The 24,149-nt window shown below is 38.8% G+C and overlaps 1 protein-coding gene across 5 annotated transcripts in view; it reads left to right on the top strand.

Moving 5' to 3' along the window:
- Window positions 1-24,149, top strand: part of LOC124625799 (histone-lysine N-methyltransferase 2D-like) — a 319,652-nt gene that overhangs the window by 267,066 nt on the left and 28,437 nt on the right. For 4 of the 5 annotated variants that reach the window (XM_047149258.1, XM_047149257.1, XM_047149254.1 and 1 more), the window contains 2 exons: window positions 2,942-3,108; window positions 17,460-17,590. In XM_047149258.1, coding sequence (XP_047005214.1) covers window positions 2,942-3,108; window positions 17,460-17,590 — 298 coding nt within the window. The remainder of the gene's footprint in view (window positions 1-2,941; window positions 3,109-17,459; window positions 17,591-24,149) is intronic. The other variant, XM_047149255.1, reaches the window with a different exon arrangement.

The raw sequence follows: 24,149 nt of genomic DNA, 5'->3' as shown, positions 1-24,149 counted from the left end.
TGGACCGGTGAGGCCTTTCTCATCTGGAGCGACTCCATGAGCAATTTGAAAGCTCCTGACCAGCGTTGTCCTCGCCATCCCTTGATTATGTCTATCCAGGATTCCTTGTATGCCCTTGAACAATGTGAATGCCCAGTGACCTTCGTCTGGACCCCGGGCCACGTTGGGATCCTGGGGGATGAATTCGCTGGTAATGGGGCCAAACTGGCTATTGGTAAGCTGACTCTTGAGATCAATATTCTGGAAACATTTCTCTATTCAGTATTATGCCGTCAAGGTTTAGGGATCTGGCATATGGAATAGCTCACTCTGACTTCACCATACAAACTAAGGGTGATAAAGGAGACTGAATCTGTTAAGGTCCACCATGCAAGCCTTTCACAAGCACTGTACTGTCCTTTGCCTGCTCCACATTGGCCATTTGTGGCTGGTAATCTCCTCCATTGCTAGGACCCACCCCACTGTCTTCATGGTTGGCATTTGACAGTGGTCCATATTTTGCTGGACTGTCCTGATCTAGCCACACTGCGGCGGGCTCTTACTCTCCTTGAGTAGCTACCCCTGACGTTAAGAGACGATGCCTCAGTGGTTGACTTAGTTTGACATTTTATTCGTGAAGGGGTCTTTTACCACTGCCTTTAAGAGAGGGCGACTTAACGTTATCATCTTATTGGGGGCTTGGCAGCAGCTGCGGCTGTAGTGGTGTCTTTTGTCTATCTGTGCTTCTCTTGCTTGTCCATGTTGCTTGTCTTTCCTTGGCAATTTCTGAGTGGGGTACCTCTGATGAGTGGTGGAAGGGTTCGGGGGATATATGTCCCCTCAATGCACTCTCCTGCCTGACTTCCTTCCCGTGTCCCATTTTCTTCATATTGTCCCTTATCTAGCCTTCATTGACCTTTGGTAGACCTTGTGGTTTTTCTTCCCCTGGTTTTTTTTTTTTTTTTTTCAGTAGACCATCTCTGATGTACAGTCATGTAGACCTGCCTGTTCAAGGAAGAAAGGACTGATGATCTAACAGTTTGGTCCCTTTAATTATCCAGCCAACATTTTAACAATCTGTTACACGATTTCCAGGGCGAAAAGACATTAGTAGGGGCACCCACTGTTTTTTCTGTAATTTGTGTGTGTGTGTGTGTGTGTGTGTGTGTGGGGGGGGGGGGGGGGGGGGGTTTGAAATGTAGCACGAAATAATTCACTCTGAAGGCCTACCTCAAGTCATGTAGTACTTAATACTATAAATTTAGCATTTTCACTTTCTAGTTAGCAAAACTGTGTTGCCTAAGCAAGCACAGTGTACAAAATGGGGAGTATCCTCAAGGTCCAATTGTTGCTTGTTTGACTAACCATGTAGTGCGATTATAAGTACATTTGGTTTAGTGCTGTTTCTTAAAGTTCATCTCATACTCGAAGCAATTTTTCTCTGAATATTTATCTTCTTTCTGCCTTCACATTACTTAGTACAACATACATAGTAATAGAAATTATTTAATAAAAAAGTAGCTGTTGGAATGAATTAAATGCACATTTCACTCATGAAAGTCTCAACAGATCATACTGTATGAACTGAGGTACTTTAAGTAAAATAAGACTGCACTCCTGCCTGTGTTTCAAGAAATCGTCGTTTCTTGCCTTTGATTTTTTAGAGGACAGTACAAGGAGCCTTTTTCTTTGTAATTTGGTTTCTTGATTGTGATCTCTTGTGGTCTCCAAATGAACTCTCTAAATGCACTGTGGGGTATAAGTAGAAGTTTCATAAATAAGATACCCTACATCTGCCTCTCATGAAGAGATCCAGCTTTGGTTTCTGTCACCAAATCTTCATCAGCTTCATACTCAAAAGAAATGATGAATACCAAGCCTGCTAACATAGTGAGACTCTCATCATATCTGTGTTTCATTTTACAACCATCTTTGTCTTAACTTTCATTTTGTGATGCTTCCCAACAATCAACACAAACAACAGACCACTTAGTGACTGTAGTTACTTAATACAAAAAATGCATTCAACTCTCAGGTCTTCAGTTATTGAATATAATGAGACAGTATTTCACACCAACACGAGAGTGTGTGTGGGAAATGTTGGATATCATCTGACTGCCCCAATGAACAATAAACAATAATTCATTAGCCACTTGTTTTAACTTGAAAGGTACTTGCTCGAAAAGTAGTGTACAAAGTAGTTAATGTCTCCAAAACCTGTATAGAGCATATCAACTAAACAGTAGTACAACTTACAAATCTTCATCAGTACATCTTACAAATATATATTTTTGACTACTTAGGTGTCCTTGAAAGTCCTCCGTCCGTGTACCCCTGATCCTATTCTCTGCAACATTTTCTTCTCCTCAAATAAGAATTGACAAGGGAAAACGAAAAAAATCATGCATACAGAATTATGTGCTCAGCTGCCCAAAAAATGCTTGTAGAAATGGTTTGATGAGTGACTTTGGAGATGCATTTTAAGTGTTGATCAAGGAGATGCATTTTAAGTGTAGATCAAATAAAAAAATAAAGTAAACCTGCTTCTACAGCAACATTTCTATAGAACCAATAATGTAAAATTTCCATGAATAATGTGTAAATAGATTTTTACACTTCTGTTCAGGTAAATCTTTACTTTTGGAGAGAACTTAATTTCTATAAAAGTTAACACTCAGATTCTGCTGTAACCTTGTTCTGTTCTTTGCGGATTTGTATTCCAGTGTCAAAGTAGTTACTGATTAATATATTGTTTTCTTCTAATTTTTAATGAATAGATTAAAATAATGTAATTATTATTCTGTGTTATATAGATTCCATTATCACTATCACTATTACTGTTGCTACTAATGTAATTAGTGCTGTTGCATTTTGTGTATTAATAAACAATTCTCTTGGTTTCTTCTGCTTTTTGAGTACTATGAGAGGAGGAATAAAACTTGACACAATCTACCCTTTACAGTAGAAGAAGCAGGAAAGAGTGTACAGATAGGATGCACAACTATTACACCTGTAAAAGTTGCGACAACCACCATTACGTTGGAGTCGCCGGAAGATGATTGTTCAGATCGAGATGAAGCTGAAGGTGAAGATGATGATATTGTTCGGAGCAGCAGTGAGGAAGATGAGGTTGGATTCAGTTTTTATTCCTTGTTTGCCAAATTAGTATGTTGCGGCTTTCATGTTCAAAAATTTATAAAATAATATGTTAAAATGACTTGTTCACCTTAAACAGTTTCATCTACACATATGAAGTGAAATAGAGCATAGTTTTAAAACAAATTTATACTATGGTAAATGAAGTATTGCCCTATCTTTTATGAGATATTTCAAGAATTTCTGAATTTTGCACGGTTTTTCATGAAATGCATCAACCATTTGCTTTGGTGTTAATAGGAAGATAAGCAAATTTCTTAAAAATTTTTCCAAAATTGGTTTCATTGTGGCCACTGACATTTTTCAGGTCATTCAAACATTGCAGGAAGTTATTGATTCTTATTTTCATGTAATAACGCTGGCTGCTATGATACAAGCATTTTTCTTGTTGTCTACCAATGCTGTGTGTTGGGTGTAACTAATTCTATAAGCAGTGATGTTACCACTACACAAGTATAGTCTGTGTAATATAATAATTGCACACTAGATACAAGAACCTCATATAACTGAGTCAAAAAGTATGTATTGTTTTCTGGTGTTCCATGTATAGAGAAATGTAATCTTTTAATTGTAATCTCACTCTGCACATGTGGGGATTATCTGATATAATATCATACAGTGGGCGCGATGATCTCTCTGTCTCTGGTGATATTACATTAATGCTTTGTCGAGTTGAACAATGAGACTTACCTATATACCTCGCAGAAAATTTGTGATGTTTCCCGTCATTTGGTGATGTGCACAGGGGGAAAAAGTGATCTGAAGCTAACAACCTTAGCCAAAATAGTAATCAGTAATAATAATAATAATAATAATAATAATAAATTGTGATCTTGACTTGAAGGTGTTAGGTAACGAGGTAAATTAAAATAGTCACAATATAAAGTTGACAACCTCTTTAAAAAATTCTACCTGTCACTTCCACATTTTGTCCTCCGATGAATTTAAGTGAGGTGACACAGTGATTATGGTACTGGACACGCATTTAGGAGAGATTAAAATCGAGTTCACAAAAAACACACTGGAAAGTGGAAATAATTTCCTGAAATACATTGTGCAAGGAATAACTAAAAAAAAAGTGACTGACAGTATTGCTTTTACAGTTGCTTCATTCAACCTTATCTAATGCATAAAATAAAATCTTTGTTCTTCGATAGGCATAAGCTTTATATTTCTTCAGAAAGATGTTATTTGCACAGTTGAATACATTAAAACATATCACAAAAATCCTGGTAGGGTGGATATATGTCGTTAAGATATTTTAATGGATAAAATTTCCTGACAGATTAAAACAGTGTGCAAGACTGGGACTCCAATCAGAGAGCTTTGCCTTTGGTGGGCAAGTGCCCTACCAACACAGCTTTACTTCCTCCAATACCTCACCTCCTGCCTTTCAAACATCACAGATTCCTCTTGTAACTTCTGGGACTAGCACTCAAAAGACATAATGGAGACACTGCTTATTTTAATAGGTGATCAGTGAGGTGGTATGTGGCACATACAGTGGAGATGTTCTTCTGGAATCCAAAGTGTGACTGATGCAGAACCTCATATTTGTAGATAAGCTTGAGCATTTGTCAGTTTATTACTGATTCCAAAAAATTTGAAAAGTAAGTTAATAGCGAATCAAATCAGTATGTATTAATATCTGCCCCAACACCTTTCTTAAATAGTTCCAACAGTGACACATGTCTGGAAGGATAATTTGTGAAAGTACGATATTGCAGTGCCTGTGTTATTCCAAATTACAATGCAATGTTCCGCACTGCGACAACTACAGGCATTATGAAAATCATGAAATGTATTTCCAGTTGTGAAATGGACACTCATCAGCTGCATAATGAAATAACAAGAGTAAAAATGTGGCCCGGACTGGAACTTGAACCCGAATTTCCTACTTACCTCGAATGGCCACCTTACCATTAGTCTGCGCGAGCACAATTCATGGTCAGGCTCAAACTTCCATATATCGTCAACATTCAAATGTCTTGCCTGTACGGGAATATACATAATGGGTGATAGATGGTTGTAGATAAATGGTTTATGACATTTGGAAGTTTGGGTCTGGCCATGAGTCATGCTCGGATAGCCTTATAGTAAGGCGACCACTCGCAATAAGCGGGAAATTAGGGTTCGAGTCCAGGTCCAGCACAAATTTTCATTGTCGTCATTCCGTTACACAGCTGATGAATGTCCATATTCACAACTATGAATATATTTCATGTACTTTGTGAAAATGTTGGATTACAAATGTGGCTGAGCAGAATTACAGTATTGTAGCAACATGCTTTTAATATAATATTTTGGTTGAAATCTCTTTTAGCCACACAAGAATTTTTGATTTTTGTAGAGTTTATTATTTCTCTGATGATCCTGGAAGAAGTTACAGTAAACTTATTGGATGCTTGTGATGGTGATTTTCACATATATTACAGTACCTTTTTCATCATGAGTTGACAGTACAGACTTCCTCTCTTGTGTTTAGGAAGTGATTATTAAAAAGACATGTTTTGTGATTGTTGTCATGGCCCCTTGGTGATCATTTTTGAATATTAGAACATTTTGTTCCTTGATAGACTTCCCGGTTACTCTTCTGATTGTTCTTCATATTGTTTTGATTTTGTTCTTAAAATGATTTCTTTTTGACATAAGATGAAAGCTTTTTTATTGACAAAACTCCAGTCAGTAAAGAAAAAGTTTCTGTGGTCTTATCAACAGTGCACAACTGTGCCCTGATGCAAGCTACTCCAGTGTCTTTGATATCGTTGGTATCATTCTTTAGTGTTTATTGGAAAACAGCTGTTAAAGTTAGAATTTTACTTAGAAGTGAACTAAATTTAGAATTTACATCCATTAACTTGTATAACTCATGACAACTAAAATTTAGCATGTTTCTTGTAAAGTTGTCTGCTATGAACTAAATTATTTTTCTGTTTTCATAGTAATAGCTATTTTTGAGTTCTTATGTTTTGTATTGTGGCTAACTGGTCATAATGGTTTTAGAACCCCTTTAAACCTAGATGAACATTAACATTGGTGACTACATTCTAACATACATAACAGTTATGCATTTAGGTGCTTTTGGCTTGGACAGTTCTTGAAGGAAAGTTTACAACTCAGGTTACATTTTAAGTGTTGAATAATATTAATGTATCATGCTTTTGCTCAGCCACCTTCAAGAAATTAATATGAAATCACTTAAAATTATTTTTTTGCCAGATAAGGTCCCACAGGTGACACAATAGTTTCACATTTCACACAATTCAGAAGTGGCTGTCTGTAATCACATGCCAAATATGGATGTGGGTTCACAGGCTCTCCTTTAGAAAATTTTTGTGGAAGAGGGGGGGGGGGGGGGGTGTAATGTTTAACATCTGATCGACATTGAGGTCATTTAGAGATGGGTTGTGTCAAGGATGCTTAAGGAAATTGGCCATGCTCTTTCAAAGGAAACATCCCGGTGTTTACCTGGAGTGATTTAATTGCAAAATTTAAAAAATTAGAGTTGTTTTAGACCTTTAAACGCTATATTTCACTTTCAGACTCTTAAATAAAGATGATTTTGTAGCAATTAAAACAATTGCAAATGAAAAGTCAGGTTAACTAAAAATCAGTTTAGTAAATATAAAGGCACTTTAGAAAAATTTCTGTAATTTACAAATACTGTAAAATCAATACACGTTACGTGTTAACAAAATCAACATACATCATGAGATGAGAGGTTCTGAATTTTTTCTTTAATAAGTACTGTTAGAGGTTCAGTTAATTTAATTTAATATCTTTGTAATTTAGGTTAGGTTATGTTCAATGTATTCAACAAAAATATTTTTCTCATCCACTGCCTTTTCTTCTTGGATCTCTCTCTACTGGTATAATACAGGATTTTGACTGGTGATTGAGAATTAATTTTCTCTTGAGTGATAATCTTGTTGCACTGTTCGCAACCTAAATCTGATGCTTTGAAAAATTATTTTGGCAACATGATCTTCCTGAAGATAAATGGTTAAACTTTTTAATGTGTTGTTTGATAAATCTCACAATCAAATCTGTAAACAAGTTATTTAGTGTCCTATGAAGACTGTGAATTACTGGCTCTTCTTTCTGAAGGAATACATTTGCTTTGGTAAATAACAAAAGAGTATTATGCAAGAAAAGAAGATATAGCCTCGTTACTGGATCATTGAGGGTAGGGTGCACGCTAGATAAGTGAGAGTTGTTTACATTTTTGAAAAATTTTCGTAGTTAACACTGTTCAGTTATTCTTTCTGTTGATTGGAGCAGAGCTTTAGTGCCATATAGATTTTGACAGAGTAGAATGTCTTTTTGAACTCTTTTGGAGGAAATAGAAAAATGCCCATTATTAATTCTTTAGCATCAAAGTATTGTAGGGTTCTCACACTTTGTGTGCAGCAAAATGAAGCCGGTGCCAAGAAAAAGATCGAATTCTTAAGTGTGTTTGAGCTTTCCTTAAAAAAGCAGCATTTCATTTTATATGTACCTCCATTGTATTTGCATTATCATATGCAAATGAAATACAGTTTTTCCAGGGAGTTCCTTTTCTTAGCTGTTCGCCACTCAAGAGATTAAAAATTCCTTCGCCAGTATTTGAACTTGATTCCAGCAAGGATAGTATTGTGGCGCACATCTTTTTCTTTATAACATCAAATTAAGTTCGACAATTGGATATAGTTTCACGTCTTTAACGTCTGTGCTATCATCAGTTGCAAGAGAAAAGGGGGTTTTCTTTTAAGTATTTTACTACATCATTTTGGCAAAGAATTTATAACTGCAGTTGTTTTTAGTTCTTCCACAATTGTATTTTTTAGCAAACTGAGAATCAGGAAACTTTTTGATAGTGGCTGTGAACTATGATCTGCACAAGAAATTGGTGGGTCATGTTCAACAATAAATGAACTAAAAAGCATTTCAGCATTCGTGACAGTCTTCCTCACAATCTTTTATTCCAAATGATGACAATGATGCTTTTGAAGACTTAAGGCTTGCTAGGTCTACATGTACTTAGACAGAATATGACAGCAATCATCATGACTAGCATGTTTTATAGAAATGTCTTTGTGAAGACACTGTACAAAACACATGTTGGTCTGATTTATTTAATTTTACCAAATATGGCCATTCGTTACTATACTGTTTCTGAAATTTTTGTCCAGTTTTACATTTTTTTTGTCACACTGCTGTCCACCGTACTAACACTTCGGTGTTCAACAATATTGCTGTCTGAATTTAGTACAGTATTTTTCTCACTTTCTCTTGGGATATGGCTTGTGATGTTTGATTTTGCATTATCATTTTTGTCAGGCTTTGCTTTATGGATGCTATTAACAGTTGCTGAAGAAACTGTATTTTCGCTTCCTGTGTGTAGGTTGGGGAACCGCGCACAAAACGGAATGGAGCCATTTTGTGAAAGTGTGTGATAGGTGTGTGTGTGTGTGTGTGTGTGTGTGTGTGTGTGTGTGTGTGCGTGTGTGTGTGCACGTGCGTGCATGCGTGCGGTAAATGCGTGCAATTAGATGGTCAAATTTATAAGATTGTCTCAGTAGATGCTTGAAGATAAAGCCTTAGTGCTTTAAAACTGACTATTAAAAAAAGTGGTGATTGGGGATTTTTTGGATGGAATGTTTGCTTTTGCAAAAACTTCAACAACTTTTTCCGAGATGTTTTTTGTTTGTTTTCTTGTTTTGGCTCGATTTAAGCTTTCAACAAATCATTGTTTCTGTTGAGAAGCAGCGGCATTTTCTCCTACGTTGTACTGATTTCTTCTCTGATATAAGGTGTTTCTCGACATTATTTTTCTTTTCCCATCCAATTTGATAATTACAAAATCTAGCAGAACATTAATTTCAACCTTTTGTGGGCATTCATAGTTGTGCAACCCATACTTAACACTGTTCTATCTGAACAGTGTTTAGACAAAACCGACAGGCACTTAGTGTAGAAGTTGAACCAAAAATAACTCTGCTCACATGTTAGAGGAAGGATTTCAGTGTGATTGAAAGACATTGACAGGTTTTGTTTTCTGATCGCTGTAGTGCGGAGTGCTGACACTATAAACTCAGCTAGGAGCATAGATAATCCAGAATTTTAATCACCAGAAAGAGAGGAGCAGTGTGGGAAAACAAACCCTACCTGTCAGTTCCAAGGCAGCCAACCTACACCAGTGTTCTGCATTTCTTTGTAAGCAGTATTGATGCATGCTACCCTTTCTGGTGTTGTGAGAGTGTAATTCAACTCTGACGGATCAGGATTAGTTTCTTCACTCATTTGAAAATAAGAAACGAAATCAATGCACAACACAAAGCATTTGGTAATGGCATCCTCACAACTTTTTGCTGAAGCTTGCAGTATCGTAAACGGGGTGGAGGGTGGGGGGGGGGGGGGGGAAGTTGGTGTGTGACATCTACCAGTATTTTCCATAGCCACCTTCCAAAACCCGCACCACCTAAAACTGCCACTGTAAGTGCTCACATTATATCAACTAATGAACTTTAGTTAGCAGACAAAAGTACGTGTTTCTTTGTTCTGAGATGCTAGATTCCACGGGCCGAGAACTATGCTGCATCACGGCATGTACCTTACAGATCATTCAACTGCCCATAGTTGGTGAGGCATTCTTACACATATTACCTTTCCATTGGGCTTCGCCAAATGATTTGTTGTTGTTGTGGTCTTCAGTCCTGAGACTGGTTTGATGCAGCTCTCCATGCTACCCTATCCTGTGCAAGCTTCATCATCTCCCAGTACCTACTGCAACCTACATCCTTCTGAATCTGCTTAGTGTATTCATCTCTTTGTCTCCCTCTACGATTTTTACCCTCCACGCTGCCCTCCATTACTAAACTGGTGATCCCTTGATAATGCCTCGGAACATGTCCTACCAACCGATACCTTCTTCTAGTCAAGTTGTGCCACAAACTTCTCTTCTCCCCAATCCTATTTAATACTTCCTCATTAGTTATGTGATCTACCCATCTAATCTTCAGCATTCTTCTGTAGCACCACATTTTGAAAGCTTCTATTCTCTTCTTGTCCAAACTATTTATCGTCCATGTTTCACTTCCATACATGGCTACACACCATACAAATACTTTCAGAAACAACTTCCTGAAGCTTAAACCTATACTCGATGTTAACAAATTTCTCTTCTTCAGAAACGCTTTCCTTGCCATTGACAGTCTACATTTTATATCCTCTCTACTTTGACCATCATCAGTTATTTTATTCCCTAAATAGCAAAACTCCTTTACTACTTTAAGTGTCTCATTTCCTAATCTAATTCCCTCAGCATCACTCGACTTAATTCGACTACATTCCATTATCCTCGTTTTGCTTTTGTTGTTCATCTTATATCCTCCTTTCAAGACACTGTCCATCCCGTTCAACTGCTCTTCCAGGTCCTTTGCTGTCTCTGACAGAATTACAGTGTCATTGACGAACCTTAAAGTTTTTATTTCTGCTCCATGGATTTTAATACCTACTCTGAATTTTTCTTTTGTTTCCTTTACTGCTTGCTCAATATACAGATTGAACATCGGGGGGAGGCTACAACCCTGTCTCACTCCCTTCCCAACCACTGCTTCCCATTCATGCCCCTCGACTCTTATAACTGCCATCTGCTTTCTGTACAAATTGTAAATAGCCTTTCGCTCACTGAATTTTACCCCTACCACCTTCAGAATTAGAAAGAGAGTATTCCAGTCAACATTGTCAAAAGCTTTCTCTAAGTCTACAAATGCTAGAAACGTAGGTTTGCCTTTCCTTAATCTAGCTTCTAAGATAAGTTGTAGGGTCAGTATTGCCTCACGTGTTCCAATATTTCTACGGAATCCAATCTGATCTCCTTTCATCGATTAAATTCAGTATTTCTTCTGTTACCCAAGGATTTCTACTAGCCCTCGTCCTTTTACCTACTTGATCCTCTGCTGCCTTCACTACTTCATCCCTCAAAGCTACCCATTCTTCTTCTACTGTATTTCTTTCCCCCATTCTTGTCAATTGTTCCCTTATGCTCTCCGTGAAACTCTGTACAACCTCTGGTTTAGTCAGTTTACCCAGGTCCCATCTCCTTAAACTCCCACCTTTTTGCAGTTTCTTCAGTTTTAATCTACAGTTCATAACCAATAGATTGTGGTCCGAGTCCACATCTGCCCCTGGAAATGTCTTACAATTTAAAACCTGGTTCCTAAATCTCTGTCTTACCATTATATAATCTATCTGAAACCTGTCAGTATCTCCAGGCTTCTTCCATGTATACAATCTTCTTTTATGATTCTTGAACCAAGTGTTAGCTATGATTAGGTTGTGCTCTGTGCAAAATTCTACCAGGCGGCTTCCTCTTTCGTTTCTTACCGCCAATCCATATTCACGTACTACGTTTCCTTCTCTCCCTTTTCCTACTGACGAATTCCAGTCGCCCATGACTATTAAATTTTCATCTCCCTTCACTATCTGAATAATTTCTTTTATTTCATCATACATTTCTTCAATTTCTTCGTCATCTGCAGAGCTAGTTGGCATATAAACTTGTACTACTGTGGTAGGCGTGGGCTTCGTATCTATCTTGGCCACAAAAATGCATTCACTATGCTGTTTGTAGTAGCTTACCCGCATTCCTATTTTCCTATTCATTATTAAACCTACTCCTGCATTACCTCTATTTGATTTTCTGTTTATAACCCTGTAGTCACCTGACCAGAAGTCTTGTTCCTCCTGCCACCAAACTTCACTAATTCCCACTACATCTAACTTTAACCTATCCATTTCCCTTTTTAAATTTTCTAACCTACCTGCCCGATTAAGGGATCTGACATTCCACGCTCCGATCCATAGAATGCCAGTTTTCTTTCTCCTGATAACGAAATCCTCTTGAGTAGTCCCCGCCCCGAGATCCGAATGGAGGACTATTTTACCTCCGGAATGTTTTACCCAAGAGGACTCCATCATCATTTAACCATACAGTAAAGCTGCATGTCCTCGGGAAAAATTACGGCCGTAGTTTCCCCTTGCTTTCAGCCGTTCGCAGTACCAGCACAGCAAGGCCGTTTTGGTTAGTGTTACAAGGCCAGATCAGTCAATCATCCAGACTGTTAACCCTGCAACTACTGAAAAGGCTGCTGCCCCTCTTCAGGAACCACACATTTTTCTGGCCTCTCAACAGATACCCCTCCATTTTGGTTGCACCTACAGTACGGCTATCTGTATCGCTGAGGCACGCAAGCCTCCCCACCAACGGCAAGGTCCAGGACATATTAAAGAAATACACTGAAGCACCAAAGAAACTGATATAGGCATGTGTATTCAAATACAGAGATAAGTAAACATGCAGAATACAGTGCTGTGGTCGGCAACGCCTATATAAGACTAGAAGTGTCAGGTGCATTTGTTATATTGTTTACTGCAGGTTATCAAGATTTAAGTGAGTTTGAACATGGTGTAATAGTCGGCACAGTAGTAGTGGGACACAGCATCTCCAAGCTAGTAATAAGGTGGGGATTTTCCCGTATGACCATTTCACGAGTGTACCGTGAATATCAGAATCCAGTAAAACATCAAATCTCCGACTTCGCTTTGGCCGGAAACAGATCTTGCATGAACGGAAGCAGCGACGACTGAAGAGAATCATTCAGTGTGACAGAAGTGTAACCATTCTGCAGATTGCTCCAGATTTCAATGCTGGGCCATCAACAGGTGCCAATGTGCAAACCTTTTGACGAAACATCATTGATATGGGCCTTCGGAGCCGAAGGCCCAGTCGTGTACCCTTGATGACTGCACATCACAAAACTCTATGCCTCGCCTGGACCCGTCAACACCGACATCGGATTGTTGATGACTGGAAACATGTTGCCTGGTTGGACGAGTCTCATTTCAAATTGCATCAAGCAGATGGACGTGTATGGGTATGGAGACAACCTCATGAATCCGTGGACACTGCATCTCAGCAGGGGACTGTTTAAGCTGGTGGATGCTCTGTAATGGTGTAGGGACTGTGCAGTTGGATTGGTGTGGGACCCCTGATACGTCTAGATATGACTTCAACAGGTGACACGTACGTAAGCATCCTGTCTGATCACCTGCATCCATTCATGTCCATTGTGCAGTTGAGGGACTTGGGCAATTCCAGCAGGATTTAAGTATCAGTAAATGAAAACTGGCTCAACTGGGTATAATTTGCTATGAAGCAGCATCTGTTAGGCAGTTACTATCCCATGCAAGCCTCTCATCTCTGTATAACTACTACATTCTACATCCTAGAATCTGCTTACTGCAGTCACCTCTTAGTCTTCCTCTATGATTTTTATCCCCTCATCTTTTCCTCCAGTATTAAATTGTTGATCCTTTGATGTCTCAGAATGTGTTGTATCAACCAGTCCCTTCTTGTAGTCAGGTTGTACCACAAGTTTCTTTTCTCCCTAATTATATTAAGTTCCTCCTCATTAGTTATGCAACTACCCATCTAATCTTCAACATTCTTCTGCAGCACCACAGTTCAAAAGCTTCTATTCTCATATTGGCTAAACTGTTTATTGTCCATGTTTCATTTCCATACATGGATCACTGCATACCAATACTTTCATAAAAGATTCCCTGACACTTGGATGTTAACAAATTTCTCTTCTTCGGAAATGCTTTACTTGCCATTGGCAATCTACATTTCACCTCCTCTCTATTTCAGCCATCAGCAGTTACTTTGCTGCCCAAATAGCAGATGTGCTCTACTAATTTTAGCATCTCATTTCCTAATCTGATTCCCTCAGCATTACCTGATTTAGTTCGACTACATTCTGTTATTCTTGTTATGTTTTTGTTATGTTCATCTTATATCCTCATGTAAAGACTCTGACCATTCTGTTCAACTTCTCATCAAAGTTCTTTGCTGTTTCTGACATACTTACAGTGTCTTTCTTATCCATGGACATTAATTCCTACTCTCCAGTATCCAAACTGACCGTACCCAAGGTTGACTTCTACCAGTTTTTCCAGTCTTCATCTGTAAAGAATTCATGTTAGTATTTTGCAACCATGGCTTATTAAACTGATAGTTTAATAATATTCACACGTGTCAGCACCTGTTTTCCTTGGACTTTGAATTATTATGTGTGACACAGGTTAGATTCCCTATCTAACCTGTGTCACACGTCTTGTACACCAAACAGAATAGTTTTGTCAATTGGTTCTCCCAAGGCTGTATATAATTTGACTTAGGTCTTTCACTGCTCTGTTAAATCCTGCTTTCTTTGGAATTGGAATTATGTTGTTCTTGAAGTGTGAGGTATTTCACCTGTCATGTACATTGTTTATACCAACTGGAATAGTTTTGTCATGGCTGGCTCTCCCAAAGCTGTAAGTAGTTGGACTGGGTCTTTCAGTGCTCTGTCAAATTCTTTCTCGCAATATCGTATCCCTCATCTCAATTTCACCTACTTTGTCCTCCATTTCTATAATATTGTTCTTAAGTACATCTCCCGTGTATAGGCCCTGTATATACTCCTTCTTCCTTTCGGCTTCCCCTCGTTTGCTTAGGAATGGTTTTCTATATGAGTTCTTGATATTCATACAGGTGCATCTCTTTTCTCCAAAGGCAACTTTAAGTGTAAGGATTCCCTTAGTGATATATGCTTATGAATCCTTACACTTGTCTTGCCAGTCATTTTGCACTTACTGTCAATTATTTTTTTTAGATGTTTGTATTCCATTTCATTTGCTTCATTAAATACATTTTTATGCTTTCTCATTCCATTAATTAAGTTTTATACCTACTGTGTTACCCAAGAATTTCTACTACATGTTGTCTTTTCACCTATTTGATTATCTGCTGCTTTCACTATTTCATCTCTCAAATCTACCCATTCATCTTCTGCTGTGTTCCTTTCCCCTGTTCTTGTCAGTTTTGCCTAATGCTACCTCTGAAACATTCAGCCACCTCTGGTTCTTTCAGCTTATCCAAGTCCTTTATTCTTAATTCCCCACCTTTTTGCAATTTCTTTAGTTTTAATCTACAGTTCGTAAGAAATAAATTGTGGTCAGTCCACTACTGCTCCTGGAAATGTCTTACAATTTAAAATCTGGTTCCAAAGCCTCTGTCCTACCATTACATAATCACTCTGAAACCTGCAGGTGTCTCCAGGTCTCTTCCATATGTACAACCTTATTTCATGATTCTTAAACTAAGTGTTGGCAATGCTCTGTGCAAAATTGTACCAGTCGGCTTCCTGTTCCATTCCTATTCTCCAGTCCATATTCAACTACAATTTTATCTTCTCTTCCTTTTTCTACTGTCGAATTCCATTCCCCCATTACAATTAAATTTTCGTCTCCCTTAACTACCTGAACATTTTCTTTCATCTTACCATGCATATCTTCAATCTCTTCATCTACAGAACTAGTTGGTGTATAAACTTGTGCTACTGTTGTGAGTATTGGCTTTGAGTTTATTTTGGCTACAGTTGTGTGTTCACCACGTTGTTCATAGAAGCTTACCCACATTCCTATTTTCTTACATAGTATAAAAACTACTGCTGCATTGCCCCTATTTGATTTTGTATTTATAACCCTGTATTCACCTGACCAAAAGTCTTGTCCCTCCTGCCACCGAACTTCTCTAATTCCCACTATATCTAACTTTAACCTATCCATTTCCCTTTTTAAATTTTCTAACCTACCTGCCCGATTATGGGATCTGACATTCCACGCTCCAATCCATAGAACGCCAGTTTCCTTTCTCCTGAGAACAACGTCCTCTTGAGTAGTCGCTGCCCGGAGATCCGAATGGGGGACTATTTTACCTCCGGAATGTTTTACCCAAGAGGACGCCATCATCATTTAATCATACAGTAAAGTTGCATGCCCTCGGGAAAAATTACGGCTGTAGTTTCCCCTTGCTTTCAGCTGTTTGCAGTACCAGTGCAAGGGCGTTTTGGTTGATGTTAAAAGTCCAGATCAGTCAATCATCCAGACTGTCGCCCATGTAACTACTGAAAAGGCTGCTGCCCCTCATAAGGAACCACATGTTTCTATTTAGCCTCTCAGCAGACAACCTTTTGTTGTGGTTGCACCTTTGTATTGCTGAGGCACGCAAGTCTCTTCACCAGTAGCAAGGTCCATGGTTCATAGGGGTCATCTGTATTCTCATTGATCACAAAGTGTGAATTTTTCTGGTCCTTTCGTATTAGGTATTTCCATTTCTATTCCATTGCATTCATTTACTTGAAACCAGAATTCATTGTCCACGAAGTAGACTCTTGATGGTAAATAATGTATGACAGCATGCACATTTACCACCCATGTCAGTGTAGCGATTGAGAGGCACTGCTTTCAAAGAATTTGGAAATCTAAGTTAAACTTGAAGTAAAGATGAAATGAAAAACATTGCACTTTTCCTACAGTAGTGGCGAGGTCCATTTTTGCAACGACACCATTCAGCGCGGTACAGATGGACCCAACAACATGCCGAATGGACCGCTAAGGATTGGCATCACGTTCTCTTCATCGATGAGTGTCGCATATACCCTCAACCAGACGTGTTTGGAGGCAATCTGGTCAGGCTGAATGCCTTAGACACACTGTCCAGCAAGTGCAGCAAGGTGGTGGTTCCCTGCTGTTTTGGCGTGGCTGATGTGGGCCAACATATGCCGCTGGTGGTCATGGAAGGTGTCGTAACGGCTGTATGATATGTGAACGCCTTCCCCCGACTGATAGTGCAACCATATTGGCAGTATATTGTCGAGGCATTCATCTTCATGGACGACAATTCGCGTCTCCATCGTGCACATCTTGTGAATGACTTCCTTCAGGATAACAATATTGCTTGACTAGAGTGGCCAGTATGTTCTCCAGACATGAACCCTATCAAACATGGCTGGAATAAATTGAAAAGGACTGTTTATGGACGACGTGACACTCCAACCATTCTTAGGGATCTACGCCAAATCGCCGTTGAGGAATGGGACAATATGGACCAACAGTGCCTTGATGAACTTGTGGATAGTATGCCACAATGAATACAGGCGTGCATCAATGCAAGAGGATGTGCTACTGGGTATTAGAGGTACCGGTGTATACAGCAATCTGGACCACCACCTCTGAAGGTCTCACTGTATGGTGGTACGACATGCAATGTGTTGTTTTCATGAGCAATAAAAAGAGTGGAAATGATGTTTATGTTGAGCTCTCTTCCAATTTTCTGCACAGGTTCCGGAACCCTCCGATGCAAAACTTTTTGTGATGTGTGTACATTGCTACTACATTTAGGTTATAATGTTGTTAATGTATTTTGTCACTCAGTTGTGTTTTCTCATTTGTTGCAGGACGCTTCTTCTAAGCCAGCAGCAACAGTGAAACATGCTCTTTTTGCTGATTCCTCTGTTGATTCTTTTTACCCTAGTAAGAAATCAGACAGTAAAAACTCTGCAAAAGCAACAAGAGAGCCTATAAAACAGTAAGTTTTTATCTCTTATATACGTACAATACCTATATATGCAATTTAACAACAAAAGCAATCCATTATTGACAAAATTGTTTAATTGGATAGATAAAAAATTTACTCACCAAGCACCAACTGAGCAGACAATAAAAGACAGTTGTAATTGGCAAGCTTTCAGAGCCAATGGCTCCTTTCTTGAGACAAGGGTTGAAGGGGAAGGAAGAGGGGTGAAGGAAAAGGAGTGGAGAGGTCTAGGAAAAGGGGTAGATTTTGGGAAAGTCACCCAGAACTGCGGGTCAGGAGAGACTTATTGTATGGGATGAGGAGGGAAGACTGATTTTTGGGGACTGCATAGGACAAGATTTGAAAATGTGAGAGCTTACAGGTGGAAGACAGGATAATATGTAGATAGAGATTACTGTGTAAACATCATGCATGAGTTAGTGAGAGTTAAAAAAAGAAGTGCATTGTACGTAACGGAAGTGGGAGGGGGCACTGAAAAATAGGCGGAAAAGACAATGAAAGATGTAGAAAACTAAAACGGAGTGAAGCAAAGAGTAGTTACAATGAAGAAATGCTGAGACGGAAGAAAGTAACGTAAATTAAGGCCATACGGGTGGTGAGAACCAAAGACATGTTGTAGTATTAGTGCCCGCCAGCGGAGTTCTGAGAATCTGATATCTAGGGGAAGAATCTTTATGGCACATGTGGTGAAACAGGCACCGAGGTCACGACTGTCATGTTGAAGAGCATGCTCTGCAACAGGATATTGTGAGTTGCCAGTATACATCCTCTGCCTGTGCCCATTTATTCTAATTGATAGTTTGGTGGTAGTCATTCCAATGTAGAAGGCCAAACAGTGTTTACATAACATATGATATGACGTTTGTCGTCTCGCAGGTGGCTCTCCTTTTGATAGTATGTCTTTCCAGTTACAAGACTGTTATAGGTGGTGGTACGGGGGTGCATAGGCCCTGAAATAAAATCCATTCTGTCTGAAATTTTTCCTACCACATCTAGAATAGCTTTCCATTGCCCTTCCAATCTTCGCAGTATTCTTGTCAGACCTTATGCTCCTTCTGCACCCTTCTCCCTACGCAATGGCTACTAACTCTTAAGACGGTCCCTGCTGGAAGACTTACCCTATGAACCCTCCTACCACCACCTATAACAGTCTTGTAACTGGCAAAACATAAACTATCAAAGGGAGATTCACCTGCGAAACGACACATCATATACAGCTGTTATATGTAAACACTGTTCGGCCTTCTGCATTAGCATGACTACCACCAAATTATCAATTAGTATGAATGGGCATAGGCAGAGGGTGTATACTGGTAACTCACAATAGAGCATGCTCTACAAGATGACATTCGTGCCCTCAGCACCTACCGTATTTACTCGAATCTAAGCCGCACTTTTTTTCCGGTTTTTGTAATCCAAAAACCCGCCTGCGGCTTAGAATCGAGTGCAAAGTAAACGGAAGTTCTGAAAAATGTTGGTAAGTGCCGCCACAACTAACTTCTGCTGCCGAATTATGTAGCGCCACACAGGCATGCTTTGCAGGCACAAAGGTACTGGCGACAAAACCTCTGCATCAGTAAATTAAAAAAAAAATAAAAATGTGTAAGACGAGCTTTTTTTCGCCGCCCCGAGTTTCGACCACTGTTCGACCACTGCATTTTCATACATTGTCCAACGAAGTAAATACAAATTCCGTATTGTTCATCTTCGAATGTAGCAGCATTACAAGGTACTACGAAAATCCGACTGGCAAGATTGTTTGGGATGTTTGTCAATATGGCCAACTCTACGTTCTGAATTTTTTCCTACCTGTGACAAGAGATCGTTGCTAATAAGAACTTTTATGAATTGTGAATTGCATGCAGTATTCTTTTCATCATAAGAATAATACCGTACGAATGTAAACATGTTGCCATGTATTCTTTCGTGTTTGCTGCTATCTCATTTAAATCCTGTCTGCCTAATAAACTACGAAACTAGGGTAAGACTACAGCAAACGCGGAATAATATACATATCATGCCATGTTTATACTCGTATTGTTCTTATGCCTAATAGGGATACAGTCAGAAATGAAGCACGACAATTGACAAGATTTTTAAACCTAAGATGACTAATTTCTGTGCAGAATGTAATGTACTACAGAGGCGTCTGCAAAGATTTTCAACCGGAGAAAAATTTTCGCTAAACTCTTGTTCAGAACATCTTCTATCATACACAGTCTATTATTTGGTTCTTGTTGATCATTATCAAAGAAAGCAGCAGTGTAACTAACAGCAAATAGCAAGCAGTCTCTTGCCATTGTTTTGCTAATGAGCCGTTTTTTTTTTTTTTTTTTTTTAAAAGTGGCGGTAGCGCGCACAAAAGCAAGCCATGCCGCGAGCGGCAACAGGTCGTAAACACTCACTATCAGAATGCGACAAACAATGCATGACACAGTACAGTAATGCATTTTCAGCTTAGAGTGACGTAAACATCTATAACAAAGAGAACGACATTTACCAGATCAAAGAAAAATAAGCAATCAATTCTAACCAGACGAAGCACGTGAAAAAGGAATGGTACCCGTATAAATAGGTACGGAGCACCTGACGCATAGCAATGGCTACATGGTAAAGCTTAACTGCTAAGCTTAAGACTCGAACCAAACTACTGTAGCTGTATAGTCATTCATTCGACCTAAATTGTGTCTCGTATTACAGTGGACCAACTTTTTCGATTTGGGTCTAAAACTTTTCTCTCCCTTGGAATTTCGAGTCTCAAATTTCAGCTGCGGCTTAGAATCGGGAAAATTTTTTTCCCTTGATTTCGAGTCTCATTTTTCAGGTGCGGCTTAGATTCGAGTGCGGCTTAGATTCGAGTAAATACGGTATTTCACCACAAGTGTCATCTGGATTCTTCTCCCAGACACCAGCTTCTCAGAACTCAGAAGGTGGAAACCATTCACTCCATTTTAGTTTTCTACAGCTTTCATTGTCTTTCCTGTCTATTTTTCGCTGCTCCCCTCCCACCTCTGTTACGTACTCTTATTAACTCATGCATGATGTTTAAGCAGTAATCCCTGTCTACATATTACCCTGTCTTCCACCTTTAAGCTCTCAAGTTTTCAAATCTCTGTGTGATGCGGTTGCCAACAATCAGTCCTTCCTTCTCATTCATTATGCTAAGTTCCTCCTGACCCACGGTTCTGAGTGACTTGACCGAAATCTATCCCTTTTCCTAGACCTCTCCAGTCCTTTTCCTTCACCTCTCCAGTCCTTTTCCTTCACCTCTCTTCCTTTCCCCTTAAGCTCTTCTGCCTGAAAAAAGGAGCCACTGGTTCCGAAAACTTGACAATTACAGTCGTCTTTTATGTGTGTGTTCTGCCACCTCTACATGCAGTTTGATGTATCATTTCCAGAGGTGTCTTCTTAAATTGATTGTGGTAGTAGACAGTGTCAACTACTTCTCTTGATTGTCATAACAGTTTTAAAAAAAATGAAATACTGCCTGGTTGATAACTAGAATTGTCCATCAACAACAACAACAACAACAACAACAACAACAACATTGTTGTGCTATTGTGTATTCATTGTGATGATTCAGTTTACCATACTGTGCTTGATATTTCTAAGGTCAGTCTTTTTCTCCCCTGTTGTGTTGTGGCGTGACATATAACAAATAATGAAAAGTCCCAAAGAAATACATAAATTACAAGGATTTCTGAGAAAGTAATGCACTACGTTTTTTTCAACAATTATTTATTGAACACAGTGAAATGTACAAACAAGAAAGAATTATGTTTCTTCTATAATCTCTATCTTTCCACTAATTTCCTTCCCATTCTATTGTCTTTCTCCAGCGAGGCACAAGGATGTGTATGCCATGTGGGTATCACTCCTTGTTCTGGTCTTCAAGCCATTTCTTTATTGCACATATCACTTCATCATCATTCTTGAGGTGTTCTTCATGAATGGCATCCTTTAATGACCCAAGCAAGTGAAAGTCTGAGGGAGTTAGATCAGCATTGTAGGGTGAATGGTGTAACTTTGTCGAAATCTGTTTAGTGATATTTTGAACTTGTGTTAGATCAACTATTACCATTTTGAATCAATCAATCACCTGGGTTGTTCTGGAGCTGAAGTCACTGGAAGCACCTTTTGAGTTTCGTTTATGTGTTCACTGGTTTTTGGCACCGTGAATGAACTTATCAACTAGCTGCACATTATCAGGTGTGACAGCCATGGATTTCCTCCCTGAGCACTGCAAATCTCAGAGTTCTATCGAATGGCATCTTTGCCCAGCGATTGACTGTACTTCTGTCAGTTTCAACTGCACACAAATGTTCGTGAGAGTTCCCAACAGTTTATTTCTCCACACTGAGAAATGTAGTGATGACACACTGCTTGTAACATATGTCCGTACAGTTGTCATTTTGAAACTCTGCTGCGGCTATGCTATCTCTCGGAGGAAACATAAAATTTATGTGGGCCTTCCGGAAAATTCAAATAATGTATATCTCATTTCGCATTAGTGCTGATGTTGATGAGTTAGAAAAAAATGTGGTTTGTTATTTTCTGGACATATACAACTATCTCATATATAAATATATATATGTGGCACCATTCTATTATAGTTTTATACTCTCATTGGTTTTTCCAGCAGTTAGTATGCAGATAAACTGGCATTTGTTACACTATGTGGGCAACTTGGCTTTGTCATCCATACATACAGAGTATTTCTGCAGCTTTGAAATAAACTTTCAGAGATTAGGGAAGAGGATGGATAGCAGTGTACCAAGGTCAGTACTAAGACACAAAATTTTCATGTATGAACAAGCAAATGGAAACTGATAGGCCACATATCCATGTCAGATTACTACACACCATGTTTCTGAGGCAGATTCGACGGCTAAGGGAATCAAGGAAAATGGTACCACAATGAAACAATCAACTAGGACAATAAACTGCAAGGATCCACAAGTTAGATGAACCATTGTTTGCTCTCAGTGATTAGGAGTCTTCAATCAGCATTTTAGTAATTGCCTGTGAAATGTGTGTTGCACATGCAGAAAGTGATATCCAAACATCAGCTCCACTCTCACCATTCACAGACAGTGGAAGCTATATCAGACCACACTTGATTTCTTCTTGTGATGTCATGTAAATGCCATAATGTTCAAGACTCTGCCAGAGATGAAGCAGAACACTAAACTAGAATTCTCACTGCCTGCAAGATTGTTCATATAGGCACTGTAGAACTTTGTTCTAAAGTGTCATGGCTTCATAGAAATTGTGGGTGTTGCTTTGAACAGTTATTTTTACTGAAGCACCTTAAGTCAATGGTTTTTTTAACAACATTTTTTAGTGCAGTCTTGTGCACAGTGTCAATGCATAATAGGTATTGTGGAAGATTTAATTTCCTTCAGGATTCATACAAAATATTTGTAATTACTTCCTGTACTTGCCTAGAAATGTTGCAGTAACAATTGCAGTGAAAGTGGACTTGAAATTGCGAATACCACCCTCAGTGAAAATTTGTGATCCTAATTCAGGGTGTAAAGGCCCGGGGCAACTGGGAAATCTGAGAAAAACTGGAGTTTTTTCAGCTGGGAAAAACCCAGGAAAAATTTGGGGATGTTTTTAAAATTCCATGAATTTTTTATTGTTTCAGTATTTAGTAAACTTTTTGGTAATTTCAACTGAAAAAAAAAACTTTAACAAAGAATTTTACTTTAGCCCACTACTGCAGAATAATACTTCAGCAAAAAAAATATAAACGAGAGAATAACACCAAAATAAAACTTCAGTTGCGAAGACTTGTTGTTACTATATCTCATTTGGCATGACTCTGGACTTCATTCATGCTATTTAGTAAATCAAAATGTGCTGTAAGTTTTTGCTTTGCAAGCAGCTTAACGTAATCTGTTTACACATTTTTCTTTCACTAACAATGTTTCACCTTCACTCTGACTTTCAGCTCAGATAAGTGCACAGCCTGATGTGGATCTGACATTTTGAATGAAAAGCACATGCTGCAATATAGTAAAAACGTGCATTCATAGCAATTAAATAGTAAGTGATGGAAAATTTGCAGGTTCTAACGCCTGGAAAGTGGAAGGGAAAATGCTGATGGGGGTGGGGGGGGGTGGGGGAGGGTGAGGGAAGAAGGGGAAGTCATGTCAACAGTCTGTCTCACAATGTACATGTACACTCTGTAAATGACTGTGAAGTGCATGACAGAGGGTATGATCCATTGAACCAGTTATTACAGTTTCTACCTATTCCATTCACATATGGATCACGCGTAGAGGTTGTAGTCTGTTCCTAGAGTCATCATATTCTTAGAGTGCATCAACAATAGGCCTCCAGTGAGAATGAAAAGACTATGAAAAGTTCAGATTGGAATTTCAACAATTATGAAAAGGATAGATTGCTACTCACCCTAAAGATGATAGAGACAGGCACAATAAAAAGACTGTTACACAAGAAGTTTTCAGCCAAAGCCTTCTCCAGAAGAGAGAGGGGGGGAAAACAAAACCACACACACACACACACACACACACACACACAC

The sequence above is a fragment of the Schistocerca americana genome, chromosome 8 (assembly GCF_021461395.2).
Source record: "Schistocerca americana isolate TAMUIC-IGC-003095 chromosome 8, iqSchAmer2.1, whole genome shotgun sequence".
In the NCBI taxonomy this organism is placed as follows: Eukaryota; Metazoa; Arthropoda; class Insecta; order Orthoptera; family Acrididae; genus Schistocerca; species Schistocerca americana.
Note: the sequence above shows the minus strand (reverse complement) of the source record. Positions and strands in the feature narration are given on the sequence as shown.